General features: G+C 40.7%; 1 protein-coding gene across 3 annotated transcripts in view; it reads left to right on the top strand.

Annotated features, from left to right (window-relative positions):
• Window positions 1–21596, top strand: part of LOC128686394 (kinesin heavy chain) — a 609520-nt gene that overhangs the window by 508295 nt on the left and 79629 nt on the right. For all 3 annotated transcript variants that reach the window (XM_070085754.1, XM_070085756.1, XM_070085757.1), the window contains 4 exons: window positions 7768–7911; window positions 10445–10569; window positions 11923–12027; window positions 19395–19540. In XM_070085754.1, coding sequence (XP_069941855.1) covers window positions 7768–7911; window positions 10445–10569; window positions 11923–12027; window positions 19395–19540 — 520 coding nt within the window. The remainder of the gene's footprint in view (window positions 1–7767; window positions 7912–10444; window positions 10570–11922; window positions 12028–19394; window positions 19541–21596) is intronic.

Here is a 21596-nt window from a genome sequence, read left to right as displayed (position 1 = left end):
CCTCTCTCCTTCTACTCTCCCCTTCTCTCTCTTTCTCCCTCTCTCTCACTCTCTCCCCGTTTTTCTTTTTCTCTTTCTCTCTCACTAAAAAAAAAAAAAGAAAAATGGTTGGGACTCGCAGGAATCAGGGATCAGATGACGATGGTACTGGCAGGGAGGAATGGATGGAGGAGCAGTGGAAAAGGATAGAGCAAGAATGGGAGAGAAAATTAGGAGAGCTTTCTGAAAAAATGGAGAAAGAGCTCTCTGTGAAATGGGAAAAGAGGTTGGAGAAGGAGACGAAGAATTGGGAGGCACAAGTCGAAACTGCAGTAGCCAGGGTAAAGGTCCGAGAATTTGAGGTAAACAGGCTGAAGCAAGTCTCAGGGGTAGTGACCAGAGAAGACACACCATACAAAGCTGAGAGGCTGAACAGGAAGGAAGGAGATATGAATTATGCTAAGGTCATATCAGCCTGCAAAGAAGGGCCAGGGAGTGGAAGGGAAGAGCAGATGGGTGCAGATGGAGAGGGAGATAGGTCGAATGCTGAGGCACAACCATGCTACCAAGAGCCACTGGAAAAATCAAGGGAGAAAATGACCACATACAGACAGGAACCAGTCACAGAGGGAGAGGCAATGGGAGGAGGAAAGGGCAAAATCAGTGATTATCCATGGGCTTCGGGAGAGAGAGGAAAGGACACACATTGAAAGACGGCAGGAAGAAAGAAAGGAGATTGAGAAAATCATCACGGAAATAGGGGGAGAAGACATGGACGAGATTGTAAATTTTCAGAGAATAGGGGGGTACTTGAAGGGGAGAAACCGACCGATCAAGCTGATTCTCAGGACAGAAACAGTGCGGAACAGGATCCTCCAAGAGAAACCATGGTTGAAAAGCTCGGAAGAGTACAAGAAGGTGTTCCTAGACAGAGACAGAACACAGAGAGACAGCAGCTGAGCGAGAGGACAAAAAAGCGAAAGGAGCTAGGAAAGGAGACAAGGATGGAACCAGCAGAGGTCAGTCAGAGCAGAACAGAGCAGCAAGGGCAAGCACACACACAACTATCCTCAGAACCCCACAACCTATCACACCCTTCCAACACACAATACAATCCATACCTACAGCTTCCACCCAACCCCCAACCATAGAATCCCACAGTATGCTACCAGGTCTCTCACCCCCACAGGCCCTCCCAAACCACAGTGTTGGAAAGGAAACTGAAGGTATGGTACACAAACGCTGATGGAATAACAAACAAGTGGGAGGAGTGGCACGAAAGAGTCAAAGAGGCATCACCAGACATCATAGCAATCACAGAAACCAAGCTTACAGGTATGATAACAGATGCCATCTTTCCAACGGGATACCAGATCCTGAGAAAAGACAGAAGGAACAGGGGGGGTGGAGGAGTGGCATTGCTGATCAAACACCGATGGAATTTTGATGAGCTGGAGAGAGGAGACAGCGGAGAAGAAAGTGATTGCATAGCGGGAACGCTTCACTCTGGAGGTCCCAAGGTGATAATTGCAGTGATGTATAACCCACCACAGAACAGCAGGAGGCCAAGGCAAGAGTATGACAAGAGCAATAGAGCGATGGTTGACACACTGGCTGCAGTGGCCAGAAGAGCTCATGCATGCAGGGCAAAGCTCCTGATCATGGGCGACTTTAACCACAAGGAGATCGAATGGGAGAACTTGGAGCCACATGGGGGCCAAGATACATGGAGGGCTAAGATGATGGAGGTGGTACTGGAAAACTTCATGTACCAACACGTAAGGGACACTACAAGAGAGAGAGGAGAGGATGAACCAGCAAGACTGGACTTAGTATTCACCTTGAGTAGAGCAGATATTGAGGACATCACATATGAAAGACCCCTTGGGGCCAGCGATCATGTGGTTTTGAGCTTCGAATACACAATAGAGCTACAAGTGGAGGGGGAAGCAGGAAGGCCAGGACAAATGAAACCAAACTACAGAAAAGGGGACTACACAGGAATGAGGAACTTTCTGAATGAGGTTCAGTGGGACAGAGAACTGGCAGGGAAGCCAGTTAATGAGATGATGGAATATGTAGCAACAATGTGCAAGGAGGCTTGAGGAGAGGTTTGTACCCAAGGGTAACAGGAATAATGAAAAAGCCAGGATGAGCCCGTGGTTCACCCAAAGATGCAAGGAGGCAAAAACCAAGTGTGCTAGGGAATTGAAGAAATATAGAAGGCAAAGGACCCAGGAGAATAAGGAGAGCAGTCGTAGAGCCAGAAACGAATATGCACAGATAAGAAGGGAGGCCCAACGTCAATATGAAAACGACATAGCAGCAAAAGCCAAATCTGACCCGAAGCTGTTATAAAGCCACATCAGGAAGAAAACAACCATCAAGGTCCAGGTAATCAGGCTAAGGAAGGAAGGAAGGAGAAGAGACAACAAGAAATGACAGTGAAGTATGTGAAGAACTCAACAAGAGATTCAAAGAAGTGTTCACAGAGGAGACAGAAGGGGCTCCAGAAAGACGGAGAGGTGGGGTACACCACCATGTGCTGGACACATGGTGGTGTACCAGGGAGCAGAGGCGCTATGTGTACCCCTAACAACAATATTCAATACATCTATCAAAACAGGGAGATTGCCTGAGGCATGGAAGACAGCAAATGTGGTCCCAATCTTTAAAAAAGGAGACAGACATGAAGCACTAAACTACAGACCAGTGTCACTGACATGTATGGCATGCAAAGTCATGGAAAAGATTGTCAGGAGAAGAGTGGTGGAACATCTAGAAAGGAATGATCTCATCACCAGCAGCCAACATGGTTTCAGAGACGGGAAATCCTGTGTCACAAACCTATTGGAGTTCAATGACATGGTGACAGCAGTAAGACAAGAGAGAGAGGGGTGGGTGGATTGCATTTTCTTGGACTGCAAGAAGGCGTTTGACACAGTACCACACAAGAGATTAGTGCAAAAACTGGAGGACCAAGCAGGGATAACAGGGAAGGCACTGCAATGGATCAGGGAATACTTGTCAGGAAGACAGCAGCGAGTAATGGTACGTGGCGAGGTGTCAGAGTGGGCACCTGTGACCAGCGGGGTCCCACAGGGGTCAGTCCTAGGACCAGTGCTGTTTCTGGTATTTGTGAACGACATGACGGAAGGAATAAGCTCCGAGGTGTCCCTGTTTGCAGATGACGTGAAGTTGATGAGAAGAATTCATTCGATCGAAGACCAGGCAGAAATACAAAGGGATCTGGACAGGCTGCAGACCTGGTCCAGCAATTGGCTCCTGCAGTTCAATCCCACCAAGTGCAAAGTCATGAGGATTGGGGAAGGGCAAAGAAGACCGCAGACGGAGTACAGTCTAGGGGGGCCAGAGACTACAAACATCACTCAAGGAAAAAGATCTTGGGGTGAGTATAACACCAGGCACATCTCCTGAAGCGCACATCAACCAAATAACTGCTGCAGCATATGGGCGCCTGGCAAACCTCAGAACAGCATTCCGACATCTTAATAAGGAATCGTTCAGGACCCTGTACACCGTGTACGTTAGGCCCATATTGGAGTATGCGGCACCAGTTTGGAACCCACACCTAGCCAACCATGTAAAGAAACTAGAGAAAGTGCAAAGGTTTGCAACAAGACTAGTCCCAGAGTTAAGAGGAATGTCCTATGAGGAGAGGTTAAGGGAAATCAACCTGACGACACTGGAGGACAGGAGAGATTGGGGGGGACATGATAACGACTTACAAAATACTGAGAGGAATTGACAAGGTGGACAAAGACAGGATGTTCCAGAGACTGGACACAGCAACACGGGGACACAGAAGCTGAAGACACAGATGAATCACAGGGATGTTAGGAAGTATTTCTTCAGCCACAGAGTAGTCAGGAAGTGGAATAGTTTGGGAAGCGATGTAGTGGAGGCAGGATCCATACATAGCTTTAAGCAGAGGTACGATAAAGCTCATGGTTCAGTGAGAGTGACCTAGTGGCGACCAGTGAAGAGGCGGGGCCAGGAGCTTGGACTCGACCCCTGCAACCTCAACTAGGTGAGTACACACACACACACACACACACACGGACGAAGACCAGGCGGAATTATAAAGACATCTGGACAGGCTGCAGGCCTGGTCTAGAAACTGGCTCTTGGAGTTCAACCCCACCAAGTGCAAAGTCATGAAGATTGGGAAAGGGCAAAAAAGAGCCCAGACTACAAACTCACTCAAGGAAAATGATCTTGGGGTGAACATAACACCGAGCACATCTGAGACGCACATCAACCAAATAACTGCTGCAGCATACGGGCGCCTAGCAAACCTCAGAATAGCATTCCGGCATCTCAATGAGGAATCGTTCAGGACCCTGTACACCGTGTACGTTAGGCCCATATTAGAGTATGCAGCACCAGTTCGGCGCCCACACCTAGCCAACTACGTAAGGAATTTAGAAAAGTCCAAACGTTTGTAACAAGACTAGTCCCGGAGCTAAGGGGAATGTCCGACGAGGAGAGGTTAAAGGAAAACAACCTGACGACACTGGAGGACAGGAGAGATAGGGGGGTTATGATAACGACATATAAAAGACTGAGAGGAATCGACAAGGTGGACAGAGACAGGATGTGCAAGAGATGGGACACAGCAACAAGGGGACACAATTGGAAGTTGAAAACTCCTATGAATCATAGGAATGTTAGGAAGTATTTCTTCAGTCACAGAGTTGTCAGGAAATTGAATAGATTGGGAAGTGATGTAGTGGAGGCAGGACCCATACACAGCTTTAAGAAGAGGTATGATGAAGCTCATGGAGCAGGAAGAGGGACCTAGTAGCGACCAGTGAAGAGGAGGGGCCAGGAGCTGTGAATCGACCCCTGCAACCACAACCAGGTGAGCACACACATACACCAAACATACCGACAGGGAAGATGTAAGAAAGAAAATGAAAACTGCAAATGAAGCAACGTTACTGCAGCCAGAAGCAGAGAGCTGATGAGAAATTTCTTTCTATTTTTCCTAATATACTCACTGGGAGGGACGATGTCTGTGGGAAATAATAATAATAAAAAAAAAAGATTTATAATATATTTTGTTCGCTGTGAATACTGTTGAAAACAATGGCCATTCTAGTGGCCATTTTTGTGTTGTCTGGAACTTTTGAAGAACTAATGTGAGTTTTAGTTTTGCTATTCATTAACGTGAGATGTAAGAGGCTTAATGAAACAGTGTTCATCACCCTGCTCCTCTCTCTCTGTTTTTCTCTCTTTCCACCTTCATTATCTCCCTCCTTTCTCTTTCTCCCTCGGTCTCACACACACACATAATTTATTACAATCAGGGGAAGCGCTAAATCTGTACTCCATTCAGCGCCTGTGTAATGAGAGGCAGTCAGGTTTGATTCAAGGAAGGGAGAGAATAAGTAAAGTTCCCTGGATGAAAAACTCCTCCCTTGAGGGGACTAGACTGAGATAAAGTACCCGGCTGACCGTGTTTGATGGCATCTTCCCACTGACGCAGTGGCTAACCTGCCATTAATTTAAATTATTAAGTGTTCTCCTCATGCGCTTAAAACTACGTTCCTTTCTGGCTGCTCTATGGTAGCTGATTATTGTCTTCAGAGGGGAGCGCTAAACCCAGGTTAGATCCAAGAAAGGGAAGGGTAGGTTCAGTTTCTTGGATGAAGAGACCAGGAACCTCCCTCAGGAGGGTCGTGGTAATTGAGCTTGGCTGAGTTAAGTGTACTTAAGCTGAACCAGTAACTGAATGGCGGTTCATACGATATTCTGTGAACTGTTCTGACATACACATATTGTTTTATATGATGGTAGGATTGCTGGTGTCTTTTCTGTCTCATAAATACGCTGGATAACATTATTATTATTATAATCAAGGGGGAAGCGCTAAACCCAGAGGATTATACAGCGCCTGGGGGGGGATGTGGAAGGCATTCAGGCTTAATTTGGGAAACTGGAGCACAGATCCAATTCCCTAAATCAAGAGCCCCTCACCAACATCAAGGAACCTTCCTTGAGGGGACGCTGAATAACAGGTATATCTTGCTACGTCTACTCACACTTAGGTCACACTATCCATGCATGTACACGCATATGAACACCCATCTGTTTTATTTTTTCTAATTTTTTAATAATTGCTGTTCTTTATTTCTTATCTCCATGGGGAAGTGGAACAGAATTCTTCTTCCGTAAGCCATGAGTGTCATAATAGGCGACTAAAATGCCGAGAGCAAGGGACTAGTAAACCCCCAAGGGGCTAATAACTCCCCCAAGGGGCTAGTAATCCCCCAAGGGGCTAGTAATCCCCCAAGGGGCTAGTAATCCCCTAAGGGGCTAGTAACCCCCCCAAGATACTAGTAGCCTCCCTCCGGGATCCAAAAACCGGGAGGGTAGCCCTAGTGTACTGAATCAGAAGACCCTCGGCAGCAGCTGGACGCCCTTCCTTTTCCTGGAAGGAATCACTGGCGAAACAAAGGTCACAACCAAGAATAAAAAGGCACAATACCATCACTGGAACAATACACAAATATCTCACACTTAGGAGACTGAAACTTGTGACGACGTTTCGTTCATTAGCAAGTTAATAGTCCAAGTCAGACCGAAGCGTCGACGTAAGTTTCAATCAAGAGATTGAAACTTACGTCGACGCTTCTTAAGTGTGGGATATTTGTGTAAGATCATACAGAGTGCACTTTTACCACACAACTTTAGCTAGAAATAAGTGGAATAGAACCTGTTATTCTGTGAAAAATTAGAAGTAGGCCCCTATGCAATATAAGTAGTTTAAAAAACATAATAATGATAAAGACAATAGAAATACTGCTATAGTAACCTGTATAGTAACTTGCTATAGTAACTTAAACAGTCAGGTCAAACACCAGCTCAGTAACTAGACACCATTCCGACTAGGTGTCTTGTAGCTCTGTTGGCAACGCAATCAGCTCACACATCGGGTGTCCGTGGTTCGATCCTGGGTGGGGGTGGAAACATTGGGCGTGTTACCTTAGGAGACCTGCTGTCCCTGCTCACCTAGCAGTAAGTACCTGGGTGTTAGCCGACTGGTGTGGGTCGCATCCTGGTGACAAAATTAACCTAAGTTGCCCGAAATGCTCTGCATTACCAGGGGCTTTCTATACAGAATGTCACTACTGTCGACGATTACACAAGTGAACCAGGATGTGGACAAGAGTCTTCCCACACCTGTTTTTTGACCAGGTGGGTGTGGGAGTGTCAGTCCCACACACCCACCTCTTGACAAGACGAGTGTGATGGAGAAGACTTAAGAAGCTCTCGGAAGAACTATTCAAGGAACAAATAAAATTCTTAACGTTTTTACATATAAATTTTTTACTTGGGAGAAACGTAATTACCGTTCATCGGGCCAATGCTGAGACATTCAGCTAGCATGCAATAAATGCTGGCAGAATGATGAGAACTCTTTGAATTACTTTAATAGTTTTCTCTCTGTCTTATTTACCTTTGAATTCGTTATACATCTTACTTACTATTTTCACCTATATTCACGAACTCTCCCCTCAGTTGTCTGATATATGTATGCTGCATACAAAAAAATGTAACACATAACCTGTTTCACTATTTTTCTGACACCTACACCGATCAACCGACATTTATATGCTGATCCCATTACTAATTTAATCACTACACTCTTCCTCCACTGTTACGTTGACATTTACATGTTCACCCCATCACTAAACTGACCTTCGTACATTATCTATCCTAATATTATAACCCTGACCCTTGTTGTCTTTGTTTTGACAGTATCCAAGGTGAACCTGTCAGTGCACGAGGACAAGAACCGTGTACCGTCCGTCAAGGGAGCTACCGAGCGCTTCGTCTCCTCACCTGAAGAAGTCTTTGAGGTGATCGAACTGGGCAAGTCCAACAGACATGTAGCTGTTACAAGTAAGTCCAACAGACACGTAGCCGTTATAAGCCCAAGAGACTTACAACGGATATATAATATGTATGTCGTGCCGAATATGTAAAACTGGTCAGTTAGCAAGAACTCATTTAAAATTAAGTCCTTTCTAAAATTTTCTCTTATACATTTAAAGATATATTTTTTCATTAATGTTAATGTAATAATTTATAATTTTGCACCAAAAGAATCTTAGAAAACTTACCTAACCTTATTATAACAAGAGCATTTTATTTTAGCCTAACCCAGCTAAATATATTTTAGATTTGTTTACAATAATCTAATACTAAACAAACACAGTGAAATATATATTTTTTGTTATGTTCAGAATGATTTTGGCGAAATTATTGCATACACAAATTTTCACTTGTCCTATATGGCAAGATGAGCGTTGCTATTTAAGCCAAGATCGCAAGTTCTGCCTATTCGGCACGACATATATATATATATATATATATATATATATATATATATATATATATATATATATATATATATATATATATATACAAAAATTCAGACTTATGTATATTTTGACGTAAGTTGCTCTTATCAATATCCTTCTGTATTAAATTTGACATTTCGTATCAACAACAGTGTACAGTAAATGGTTTCGAGTAATACAATTAATTTAAAATGCATAACTTAATATACATCCATATCTGTATTCCATTTCAAAACATTTACACTATAAAAGTTCTTTGTTTATTCAATCATTAAAGTGAAATTGAGCCTCGATCAATTTATAGGTGAACGAGTCAAAGTATACCTCGAATATATGTTCAATAAATCACTTTGTATATACCCTGACTGCTGGTGTATAGATGACCAACAGTCTACAAAGAAACAAGGACTGGTACCATAGGACGTGGTAAGGAGGGGAGAAAGAAGGTTGCTGAAGGAGAGAAAGCTGAACAATGTGTCGGGTAGTTAATAGTAGGAGAAGAAAAGACAAGTGGCAATTTAATCTATGATGCGTTAAGGTAAACAAAGGAGAGTAACAAGTGAGACATTGTACATATAACAGGTTCTGACGTTCTTCCATTTGTAGAATAGCAAAACATGTAAACACACACACACACACACACACACACACACACACACACACACACACACACACACACACACACACACACACACACACATACACATACGCCGATGATCTCATATATGTTATTCACTGGAAACACGGACATGTGCACATAACATGTGTCGACGCTCCTACACATGTATAATGACAAAATATACATACATATGAACACAGCCGAACTCGTATATGCTGGATACTGTGAACACAGATTTTTATTGCCATTCCATATATATACTCTCGGGAGTATTCATGGGATGACTCGGTTACGAAGGTTTAAGAATGGAAATGGCTACAGGAGAGGCTTGCTTGTTGTTAGCTGTCAGGTTCTCTGTGTGAAAGGAGGAGTACTGAGTGTCAGTCGCTGGTCTGGTGTTCAAAATGTGGCACGTCATTGTTGGTGTAAATGTCTTTATTTTCGTCGTAGAAGAGAAGAGATGTTACCCAATTATCTGGGTCTTCAGGTAAACTGCTGAAAATCATTGTTCTAGGTAAGTCGTGTTTGTGGATTTAAAGGTTAACTCGTTGTTGGAGAGTCATCCTCTGAGTTTTGTAAAGAGGAGCTTGGATTATATAGTCAACGATGTTAACTGTGAATAGTGGATGTTCCCCATCAGATGTGTACAGGCCCTCCATCTTCCAAGGTTGTATTTTCTTAAGTTTATCCTGACGAATAATAATTTCATCAATGTCACAGAGAAACTTGACCCTTTCTAGTTTGAATATATTAGTTTTACTTGCGAGAGATAACGGCATTGACGGATATTTGAGGAGAGGACGTATTAACATCTTATGCAGGTGTTTCTAAACATCAGGCGGAGCTTGGTGAGACAGTTACAGCTGGTGAATATATACATTGCCTAAGCATGCTTTCTCTGTAATAAATTTAGTTCACGATAAAAGTCTTGTCAGTTTTATAGCCCAGTAGTCTTTAAGAGTTACTGATAACAATAGGTGTATTCCGTACCACAATTCCCTGTTATCTTCGATGGTGATTGCCAAAACATAATTTTTTTACTATAGTCTGTTGCATTAGTTCATACGGTTGCGGAGGTGGAGGAAACGGCATTAATGACACAATCATCAAATTATGATCGTGTCTGGGTAAACTGGCTGAGGAAGGTCGATATTGAAGAGAACTGGGCTGAGTCAGGAGCCTTATGGTACTCCTGCCGCTTGTGTGAACTTATCCGTTGATTTAGAGATGAACAATGGAATGACTTGCCTATCAGATAGAAAGTTACACATTACTAGTATCACATACAGCCGTAATAACCCTGTATTTTAGGGTACTAAAGTATTCTTGACAGGTGGTGTAAGGATAAAATGCAGCTTAATGACCCTCGTGCAGTCGAAAGGTTTTTAATCCGAACAGTCAACTGACTAATTACTATGTACACAAATGGCGATTTTTGTCTTTTCTTGACCAGATATGAATGAGCACAGCTCCCGCTCGCACAGTGTATTCCTCATCCAGGTGAAGCAGGAGAACATTGAAAACCAGAAGAAACTCCTCGGTAAACTCTACCTCGTGGATCTGGCTGGCTCGGAGAAGGTAAGAGCAATTTACTCCCTTCAAGGGAGAGGCCTGGGTTTGCTTTCTTGCTGTTTTCTTGAGCCAGATAACCAGTTTATCTCCCATTCCTCAGACACTGTGTGGCACCTTCAATAAAATAATAATAATCTTATATATTTATAAAAGTTTGTGGGTTTGTTTGCTTTTGAGTTTCCTATAAATCACTCCTTATAAAAGTCAGTGCAACCAAGACTTGTGTCCAGCAACAGGTATTAGCCTACACGGCTGTATCAGCAGACAAGCCTGACCCAGGGCCTGGCTGGGCGAGTACACAATCTCGAAGTCTGTCAGAGGTGTATCAGAGGCATGACATTTCAAATTTTTAAATGAAGGGGCGGCGCCCCTTGTTCAGGGCATTTTTTAGTTGCACTATGTCCAGTGACACATTGCATTTAAGCATTTTTATACTGATTTCAAAATCTTATACTGCGTCCTAAAAAATATTGTTGGGGAAGCGCCTCTTGGGATATTTTTTTGAGTATAATTAATTTAAATTCAGAAATTCAGTCCAATTGAAATTAATCATATTTTTTCTTAGAACCTAAAATAACAATACATACACAACTTCCTGATAAGGTGAGTTCAGGGACGAGAGTCCCCCATTCCTGCCTCCTGACAAGGTGGGTATGAGGCACGAGTCTCCCATACCTGCCTTCTAACACTGTGTTCAAGGTCATGAGACCCTCATACCTGCCTCCTGACACTCTATGAGCACGGATTTGAGTCACCATAGGTTCTGGGTGCAGGGGCGTGAGTCCCCTACACTCAGCTCCTAACAAGGTGAGTGTTAAAACTCCTTATGCTATATACAGTTTATTACAACAATGCAGTATCTTGCCTAACAGGGGACATGGGGACACATGAGTCACCCATACCCACCTTCTGACAAGGCAGGTGTGTAAGTCCCCTACACCCGCCTCTAAACAAGACAAGTGCAGTGAGGTGGGACTCCAACCAACGCCTCTTGACAGGTGCAGTGGAGTGAGTCCCCCACACCTGCCTCCTGACAAGGCAGGTGAGGAGAAGATAGTATGAACTACTATAGAATTTTTTTTTTAATTTTTTTATGTTTATAGCTATTCTTTCTGAATACTAAATATACCCGGGCAACGTAGAATTATTCTTAGTAAAATAATATAATAATAATAATAATAATAATAATAATATTATTATTATTATTATTATTATTATTATTATTATTATTATTATTGTGTGGTTGTAAGTGATACACGGAAAAATTACCACATTTTTTTAATCTTCACATATTTTAATATTAGATTACATATATTTCTGCTGAGCGACTTATTTACAAGTGTCGATTGTTTATCTCAGGTGAGCAAGACTGGTGCGGAAGGCGCAGTTTTGGATGAAGCAAAAAACATTAACAAATCGCTCTCAGCTCTCGGTAATGTCATCGCTGCCTTGGCAGATGGAAAGGTTAGAAAACTGTCGTTTGTGTTTGTCTCCTTTCATTTCGTGACCGATTTTATGTTTTTCAGGAGTAATGTTATGTGGTATTTCGGGCAGAAATATTGGCCAGAAACTGCACTTAAAATTGATTATTTATTATACTAGAAACATTTGGATATATTTATTAAAAGAATATAATTTGGTGAACTGGTGTATACTTCACAACGAATCTTAATTCAGCTTCAGTCCAAACTTGTTTTGATTATATTTAATTATAGAAATTGCAGAAAAGAATAAAGGGCTCAATATCGTGACTGGAACAATACATAATAACCCACACATAAGAGACTGAATTTTATGACGACTTTTCTGTCTGACTTGGACCATTAAACAGTCACACAGTGAAGTGAAGGGAGCCAGAATATATACGAGAGACGGAGCGGGAACGGGGTGCTCCATACTCCTACCCCCCCCCCCCTCGTCGTATATATTTAGCTCTCTTCCCTTCGCCATTCTGTATGGGTTCCATTCTTCAGCAAATACATTTTTGTTGTTGTGTTAGAAATTAAATGTTATCTGCCCAACTAGTAGTATGTAAACTCAAGTGACACTGGTGGTTTAGACGCTGTCAGCCAGGAATGAAGGTTGTTAGCCTGTGTGGATATCCATGTATATTCCTGCAGAAGCAGTCTGACGTTCATTGAGGGATATATGATCCATCTGGGTGGCTAAGAGGCAAGATGGATTGAGGTTTTCTCTCTGTTAGGCAGTGAGCTCTTGTAAAATTCCCGTGGCTTATTTCGTAAACTTAATTACGTCTAAAATAACATCAACTGGAATTTGCATCTTGTACTCAGTAAACAGAGCAGCAAGATGGAGAGCTCCTGCGATTAAGAGTCGGTATGTCAAGTAAGTCGCAAAAATGGGAACTGTTGTAAGAAAATCGCCCGAGTGATGCACACTCACAGCAAAGTGGTCGGAATGCTAACAGTACCTACCAGACTGATGCCACTATTATCCAGTAGATGGTGTCGTTCAGGCCTGCTGAATTACCTTAATGTTCTGGAACATTTTTCTTCACTAGGTAAATGAATCCTGTGAAGGAAATCTGAGGAGCCATGTGTTTCAGTCCCAACCAATCTGACTGGAAGTGTCTTTAATGCTCTGATCTGTGAGAAAATAGAACTTTTCTAGCATGACTGAAGAAATGCCGTAATTCAATTCAAATTCAAATTCAAAGTTTATTCTCTATAAGGATTACAATGCTGAGTTTACAGAAATTTGGTTATTGTGTGGTTTACATGTAGTAAAATTGTGATTACAGAGTGTACCACTAGAACGCTTAGCATGGCTAGGCATTTCGGGCATACTTAGTTTTATTCTTAATTGTAAAATATTACAAATTATGAGGTAAGTTGGTATTATGGCTAAGTGACTAAATACTAGTTTGTGAGTTTAGCAATGTGAATGCTTTTGTTTTGGCACAGTACATAGTTTCAGTATTGGAGTATCACAGGATTCATTATTTTAAGATTGAGATTAATATTTCTGTTTATGGTCAAATGAGTGAGTGAGTGTAAGTGTGAACCACCAGGTGGTATTCGTGTAGTTAGTTGACGGGGTGTATCAGGGAGATAAGATGTTTTCTAATGGTAGTTTTGAAGGTGATGAATGTGTCTGCAGTTCTAGAGTTCTCAGGTAGGGTATTCCAGATTTTAGGGCCTTTGACATACATTGAATTTTTGTAAAGGTTTAGTCGGACACGGGGAATGTCGTAGAGATGTTTGTGTCTGGTGTTATGCCTGTGGGTTCTGTCACAACTATCAAGAAAGCGTTTTAGGTCAAGGTTGATATTAGAGTTTAAGGCCTTGTAGATGTAGATTGCACAGTAGTAAGTGTGGATGTACTGCACTGGGAGTAAGTTTAGGTCTATGAAGAGTGGGGGGGTGTGTTGCCAGGGATGGGATTTAGTGATTATTCTTACTGCAGCTTTTTGTTGGGTTATTATTGGCTTTAGGTGTGTTGCTGCAGTTGATCCCCAAGCACAAATAGCATAGGTGAGGTATGGATAAATAAGTGAGTGGTATAGTGTGAGAAGGGCATTTTGCGGCACGTAGTATCGTATCTTGGAGAGGATCCCAACCGTTTTGGATACTTTTTTGGTTATATGCTGGATATGGGTGCTGAAATTCAGGTTGTTGTCAAGGTATAAGCCTAGGAATTTTCCCCCATTATTTCTGGTAATTAGAGTGTTGTCAATCTTAATGTTAATTTGTGCATCTCCTGCTCTGCTACCAAACATAATATAGTAGGTTTTGTCAGTGTTAAGCGTAAGTTTATTGGCTGTCATCCAAGTCGATATTTTAATCAGCTCCTCATTCACAATGGTGTTGAGGGTGGCAAGATTAGGGTGAGAGATGACATAAGTCGTGTCATCAGTAAAGAGAATGGGTTTCAGGTGTTGGGATACGTTTGGAAGGTCATTGATGTATATGAGGAAGAGCAGGGGACCAAGGACACTTCCCTGCGGAACTCCAGTATCAAGTGGCCGTGTTGCTGATGCTGTGTCTTTAATGGTGACGTACTGATACCTATTAGTAATGTAAGATTTGAAATAAGCAAGCGCATGGCCTCTTATACTTACCGTAATGATCAAGTTTGTGGAGTAGGATGTCGTGGTCTACTGTGTCAAAAGCTTTTCTTAGGTCAATAAAAATTCCTAGTGGATATTCCTTATTATCCAATGCTGTGTAAAGCAGATCTAGCATTTTTATGATTGCATCATTAGTGCTTTTATTTTTCCTGAATCCAAATTGGCAGGGGTTGAGTATGTTTTGAGCCGTTATAAATGAATAGTCTCCTGTGCACGAGTTTCTCAAAGATTTTGGATAGCAATGGTAAGTTAGATATTGGCCTATAGTTGTTTAAGTCTGTAGGGTCACCACCTTTATGTATTGGTGTAACCCTTGCCATCTTGAGTAGTTTCGGGAAGGTGCTAGTCTCTAGTGACTTGTTAAAAAGTAATGAAATAGCATGCGAAAGGACATGGGCCGCTCGCTTGTACAGTAATAGTGGGACATGAGACAGATTCCCAGAGTTATTTTTAAGTGACTTTATAATCTCAATGACTTCCGTGGGCTCAGTTGGTGCAAGATAGAAGGAATTAGGGAAATTTCCATCTAGGTAGTCCCTGGCATGGGCATTGGTATGTGGGATTTTACTGGCGAGATTAGATCCTATGTTTGAGAAGTCGTTTATCTTGTTAGCTGTGTCAGTGGGATGTAGTGGTGTTTCATTAGGTTTAGTTAGGACAATATTCTTGGTTTTTCTCAGTTTGTGGGTCCCTAGACTCTGAGAGAGTGTTTTCCAGGTCTTTTTTATATCTCCTCTAGTGTCTGTGAATCTACTGGAGTAGTATAGTTGTTTGGCTTTCTTTATTACTTTGGTGAGAGCGTACTTAGTTTTATATTGGGGAATGATGCAGAGCGTCTCTAAAATTGGTTTGCCTTAGAGAGAAATAAGTCTATGGAAGATACAGGAGATATCATGTCCAGAGATTTTTATTATTTTGGTTTCCACCCTTTGGTTAAACAGCAACTTGTAATGATGTTGGAGAGTTTATCACCTTACGTAGAAGACTCGGCTGCTTCACCCGTGGAAATAGAAGCATGCAGTAAGGGGTGTATGTCAAACAAATGTAGAACAGCAGATTATTGACTCAGATCTGAGCGAGCCGGAAACGGGGCACGGAACAATGTAGGCCTAGCTTTGTAAACTCTAGGAGGGGACGAGCTGAAGGCAGAGATGCGGCAACAGACACTGGACAACATAATCACAAGCAGAAAGAGATGGCTTCCACAGAAATAAAGAGAAGTGGGAAAATCATAGAGACTCTTGCAGGAGCCTAATCTCCCCCTCCCCTCTCTCGTCCCTCAAAAGTTACTGAAATCATTTTACCTCACGGGAACAAAAATCACTTACTAATATACGAAAAGCAGGCCACTCACACTATAGGCAGAAAGCCCTTTAAAAACATTGGTGGATGAACAAAATATATTTACGTTACTTTAGTAAAACACAGTATACCATAAATCAAGACAGGTGACCACTGCAAAAGAAACAAATTTAAAATAATGTACAAAGTATACCAACAGAGACACTGCTACTTACTACGGTTAGTGAGCTTGTATATCACCTACCATGTAGGAGAGTCGTGTGAAGAGAGGCTGGAAGGCGGTGATGAAGCCAGCATTTCCTTTTCTGTAAACAAACTTACACGCATTTACAGTGAACTTTTTACTTGTAATTTACAAAGATTAACTAACCACCAACCTCGCAGTAGAAATGTGTATTACCAGCTACGTGATAAGCTGCAAAAAAGAGTCAAAACAAAGTTAAAACCAAATCTCATATTTAAGCTTGAAAATAATCCAACTGAATATGAATGACTAATTAATAACATTCACAAAGTGGATTTACCTGATCCCCCGACAAGCGAGTTGAAGAAAGATTTTATTCAGATAACCAAGGCAAAGATAAAGCAACTCTTATTAGATACTGTAATGAAAGCTACCTAACCTGGCTAGATATCACCCTGGGTTAGATAAGACCGTACACTAAAATTAAGCTATCATCTCTGTAATATTTTGAAGAGTTCTTTTCAAACTCCGTGCCAATATTAAAATATAATAAAACGTGACATGGAGGACACTCACTTTTGTTTCAGTGACAAGAGTAATTGTAAAAGCTGTGAAAAATCCAATAAATAAAAGGGGATGAAACACTTGCACTTCAATAACCCGATGTCAAACAGTTCAGTTTCCCAAGAAAAACGTGGAATATCAGATTTATTAAGCCTCTTCAATACTAAACTGATACAAGAAACAGACTGATTGTCAGAATGCATTTATTTGAATTTCACAAAATTTTTGACAGAATTTTGTCTAAAAGCTATAATATACTTGAAGCATTAAGGATAACTAATATGAGAGAATTTACCCTTAAAAGAAAAATGTCAGGAGTTAATAGGTCAGTGTGAATTCTAAACTGTGAGAATGTGTTTGAAGATGAAATTTCTGGAGGAATACAAAAATATTTAAATTCTGTAGTGGACGATGCAACATTCGTATTACATATTAAATTGAAATTGTTGTAAATCTGTTCAAAGAAACCTTAAAAAAAAGAGTAAAAATATGGGATAACAGCAGAATGATGGAAATTATTGGAACACAGTAAGCGAGAACATGCTAAATGATGGCAAGAATACTGTGTATGATGCGACAGTAACCAACGAGGCGCTACTTGACGTGTGATACTGTAACCAAGAGTACACTGTTAGTTACCATTCTGTTCTAGGCACATGTCGATTAAACATTAGGCCTGTTGTATATGCATGTTTGTGTGTGTGTGTGTGTGTGTGATACAGTATGCAAGAACACACTGTATACCGTGTGATACAGTAAGCAAGAACACACTGTATACCTTGATAGTGTGATACAGTAAGCAATAACACACTGTATACCGTGATAGTTTGATACAGTAAGCAAGAACACACTTTATAACGTGTGATACAGTAAGCAAGAACACACTTTATAACGTGCGATACAGTAAGCAAGAACACACTGTATACCTTGATAGTTTGATACAGTAAACAAGAACACACTGTATACCATGATAGTGTGATACAGTAAGCAAGAACACACTGTATACCATGATAGTGTGATACAGTAAGCAATAACACACTGTATACCGTGATAGTTTGATACAGTAAGCAAGAACACACTGTATACCTTGATAGTTTGATACAGTAAGCAATAACACACTGTATACCGTGATAGTTTGATACAGTAAACAAGAACACACTGTATACCATGATATTGTGATACAGTAAGCAAGAATACACTATATACCGTGATAATGCGATAAAATAATGAAAATAACAGACAGGGATCTATGACTAATTATAGACAAAAGATATTATCATGGGAATATAACACAACTGCAGATATGGATAGTGAAATATTTTAGAAACAGGTTCACATAACTGGCTAAACCTTATCTTTATAAGCAGTGGTATGATGGTGTCTGCGGCTAAAATATGTAAATAAAATAAATGTAAACAAAAAAAAATATGTATATAAAATCAATGTAAAAAAAACTCGCTACATAATGCTCCTTAGGATAAAAATTTATGAGTTACGAAGATTAAAAACATTGAAGAAAGGCCAAGGAGACAACATAACAATTGCACACGGTCATAAATGAATACGAGAATAAGAAAAAGATTTGTTAGCACCATGAACAGGGAGAACAAGAGGACACAAGTGTAAGCTGAGACACGAGATCCCAAGATGTTACTACACAAATATTTCTTGATAATTAGAGTTGTAGTCTGTTTGGCTGAAATCCAAGTGAGGTGCGTATGCTTCAACACCAGGGAACTTAAAATAATATATGACGAACTATTAACTGAAGAGGGCAAACCATAAGCATAGTTCTGCTTATGTATTACGTGGTTATTAACAGTTAACCACATACGAATTAAGTTCTAGGAGGAAAATGTATGAAACTCACTGCCCTATTCCATCCCACTCATTTTCTTTATCAGTAAATTTGCAACTATATTTCTGAAAAGCACAATAGACAAAAAACAACGTTGGCCCTGTAATATTATACTAACATATTCGTTAACCATTATAAGAATATACAGCAAGGTATTATTATCGCAAAGGTATTGAACCTAGGACATGTTTACAATAGACATACATATTGAAGATAAAAGTGGACATCTTCGGCTGTCTCCTCACTTCTCTACATTTGACCTGACTTCTAGCTGTCCTTCCCTTTTCTCCTGTCATTCGCCACTAGATAGTAGTCCAGGATGAACGGAAAAGTTGTCTAGTCTCATTTCTAGTTTATGAATTTGTGGGATAATTGTGAATTGTTCCAGGCACGGTATTATGACTGTTACGACATATGTAACTGCCCTTTCAACGGAAATCATTTTTATTAGTCTTTTCTTAAACAAAGTTGCGTAACTCTTTATGATATGTGACACAGGCTTTTCATAACCTCAGTTAAAGTTGTTTATGAACTATGTGCTTCAAAACACTTATAATTTAATCTACATTGACTATATGCTTACCGTCCTTGCTCTGACCTGACTTCTGGTTTTAGCTTCTCTCTCTCTGTCTGTCTGTCTGTCTGTCTGTCTGTCTCTGTCTCTCTCTGTCTCTCTCTCTCTCTCTCTCTCTCTCTCTCTCTCTCTCTCTCTCTCTCTCTCTCTCTCTCTCTCTCTCACTCACTCGCGACTTAATAATTGTCCAGGACGGACAGAAAGTTCCTCTAGTCTTCAGTTAGTGGGTTGTAATATATGCTTGTGTGTTGCCTTGCAGACCCACGTACCCTACCGTGACTCCAAGCTGACTCGCATCCTGCAGGAGAGCTTGGGCGGCAACGCTCGCACCACCATTGTTATCTGCGCGTCTCCTGCGTCATTCAACGAGGCTGAAACCAGATCCACCTTAGATTTTGGCAAGAGGTGAGACTGGAAAGTGTATCAGCTGAGGAAGTTTCATAGACATAGATAAGTTTTTCTCTGCTAACGTATAAGCTGGAGATGAATCTAGACGACGTTTCTGTCCGCCTATGATAATGTCTAGGACAGATCAAAATTTTGTCTAGTTTTGCCTCTAACTTGTAGGTTACTTATGAATTCTTCCATTCTGCGTTATGATTTTTATTCTTCATATGTATTTCTTGTCCATCTTGATGATATTTCAAGCTCAGTTAATTCTTTATGAGATTTTTTTTTCAAGAGTAAAATTCGGTAGCGTTTCTGTCTCGTGACTGGAAAATGGAGGATCCAGCCTTCATTATCCCTTGTGCTGAATAATTCATACAGGTTTAACCGATTTACATAAAAGTGTGGAAGTTCAGCCTAATTCACAAATAACCGGCTGGAGCATCACTCAGGCTGCATATCAGCTGTATACCAACCTGACAATAATACTTTAATCTCAAATATAGGGGTTAAAGTGAACTCATAGTACATATTGAGAGAGATACAGGAGGCGACAGGCCCACTCTGCGCTATTCTAAGAAAAAAAAAAAACTTCCCCTCACTCCTTCAGCTGCAACCTTGCAACATTGCATAGCTCCTGATGACGCACTGAGAAGTGTGAAAGTACTTGAGCTAAAAAATTTCCACCCCCTGTGGCTTGTCTTGCATATATATATATATATATATATATATATATATATATATATATATATATATATATATATATATATATATATATATATATATATATAATATGAGCGGTCGTATTGTTATGAATTTATTAATAAATGATCTTATAAGTATATTTGTGAAGGACTTTGTGGGTTTGTTTCTTGTTTTTTTTTTTTTTGTAATTCAGTTCCCATGCAAGTCATTGTAATCAAACTGTCAGCTTTCTTGTATCCAGCAGCAAGTTTTAGGTCATACGACTGTATCATCTGGCGAGCCTGCCCCTGGGCCGGGTTCTAGCAGTAGAAAAACTGTGGAAACCCGTCAAGGGTATATAAAAGGCACGGTATTCCAATCTTTTTGATGAGGAGGGTTGCGCTGTGCGCTTTGAGGGAAGCATTTTTTTTTTTTTGTTACGCTATATTGTGTGACATGTCATTTTAAAGATTCCTTTTATACTGATTTCAAAAAACATATACTGCTTTCCAAATGTTATTTTAATTGAGTATCCCTCAGTTAAGATTGTATATTGATAGTTGCGCTGTGTTAAGTGTCTCACCATATACTCAGCAACACAATCTAGTTATTCTGCTAGTACGGAAAACTTCATAGAAATATTTCAATTATGAACTTAACTGCAAAACTCTGGTGCCATTTTTCTTAAATATTTTGGATATGGAATAAGACAGTTAACATGAATATCTAACACTATAAAAACAAGAGTCCAGAACTAAACTGGAGCACTGCTTTCAAATGCTCTTAAAACAAGAATAGTGTACTGGTGTGCGAATATATCTCTGTGTGCTTTTGCCGATAGTTTATTTTAAGCCTTAATTTGGGGAGTAAAGCATCCTTGACTGGCAGTGAACAGCTGATATGCAGACTTAATGCCCGTCGTGTAGCCGATAGGCTTTAAACCTAATGAGGTATCCTGTTGCTTGATTGGTAGTGCATTCAGCTCAAACAGTGAGTGTCCGTGGTTAGATTCCCGGTACAGGTGGAAACACTGGACGTGTTTCCTTACACCTGCAGTAAGTATGTACCTGGGTGACAGCCGACTGGTGTGGGTCGCATCCTGGGGACAAGATTAACATAAGTTACCCGAAATGCTCTGCATAGCCAGGGGCTTTCTATATAGTCTCTCACTGATGTCAGCTATGGTCTGTATAAGTTGCATCATGTACTTGTAGTAATAATGATTAATATTATTATTATCGATTTTGAGGAAATGTGGAAAGGCCTCACAGAAGCGCTTATACGGGCTGTGATCTTGTCCCTAAACAATATTATTAGAGTGTGAGGGTTTCTGATCCTCCTAACTAATTCAGCCTCCAAGGAAAATGTCGGGATTTTTGCTCTCTCTCCA

The sequence above is a fragment of the Cherax quadricarinatus genome, chromosome 17, assembly GCF_038502225.1.
Source record: "Cherax quadricarinatus isolate ZL_2023a chromosome 17, ASM3850222v1, whole genome shotgun sequence".
NCBI classification, from domain to species: domain Eukaryota; kingdom Metazoa; phylum Arthropoda; class Malacostraca; order Decapoda; family Parastacidae; genus Cherax; species Cherax quadricarinatus.
Note: the sequence above shows the minus strand (reverse complement) of the source record. Positions and strands in the feature narration are given on the sequence as shown.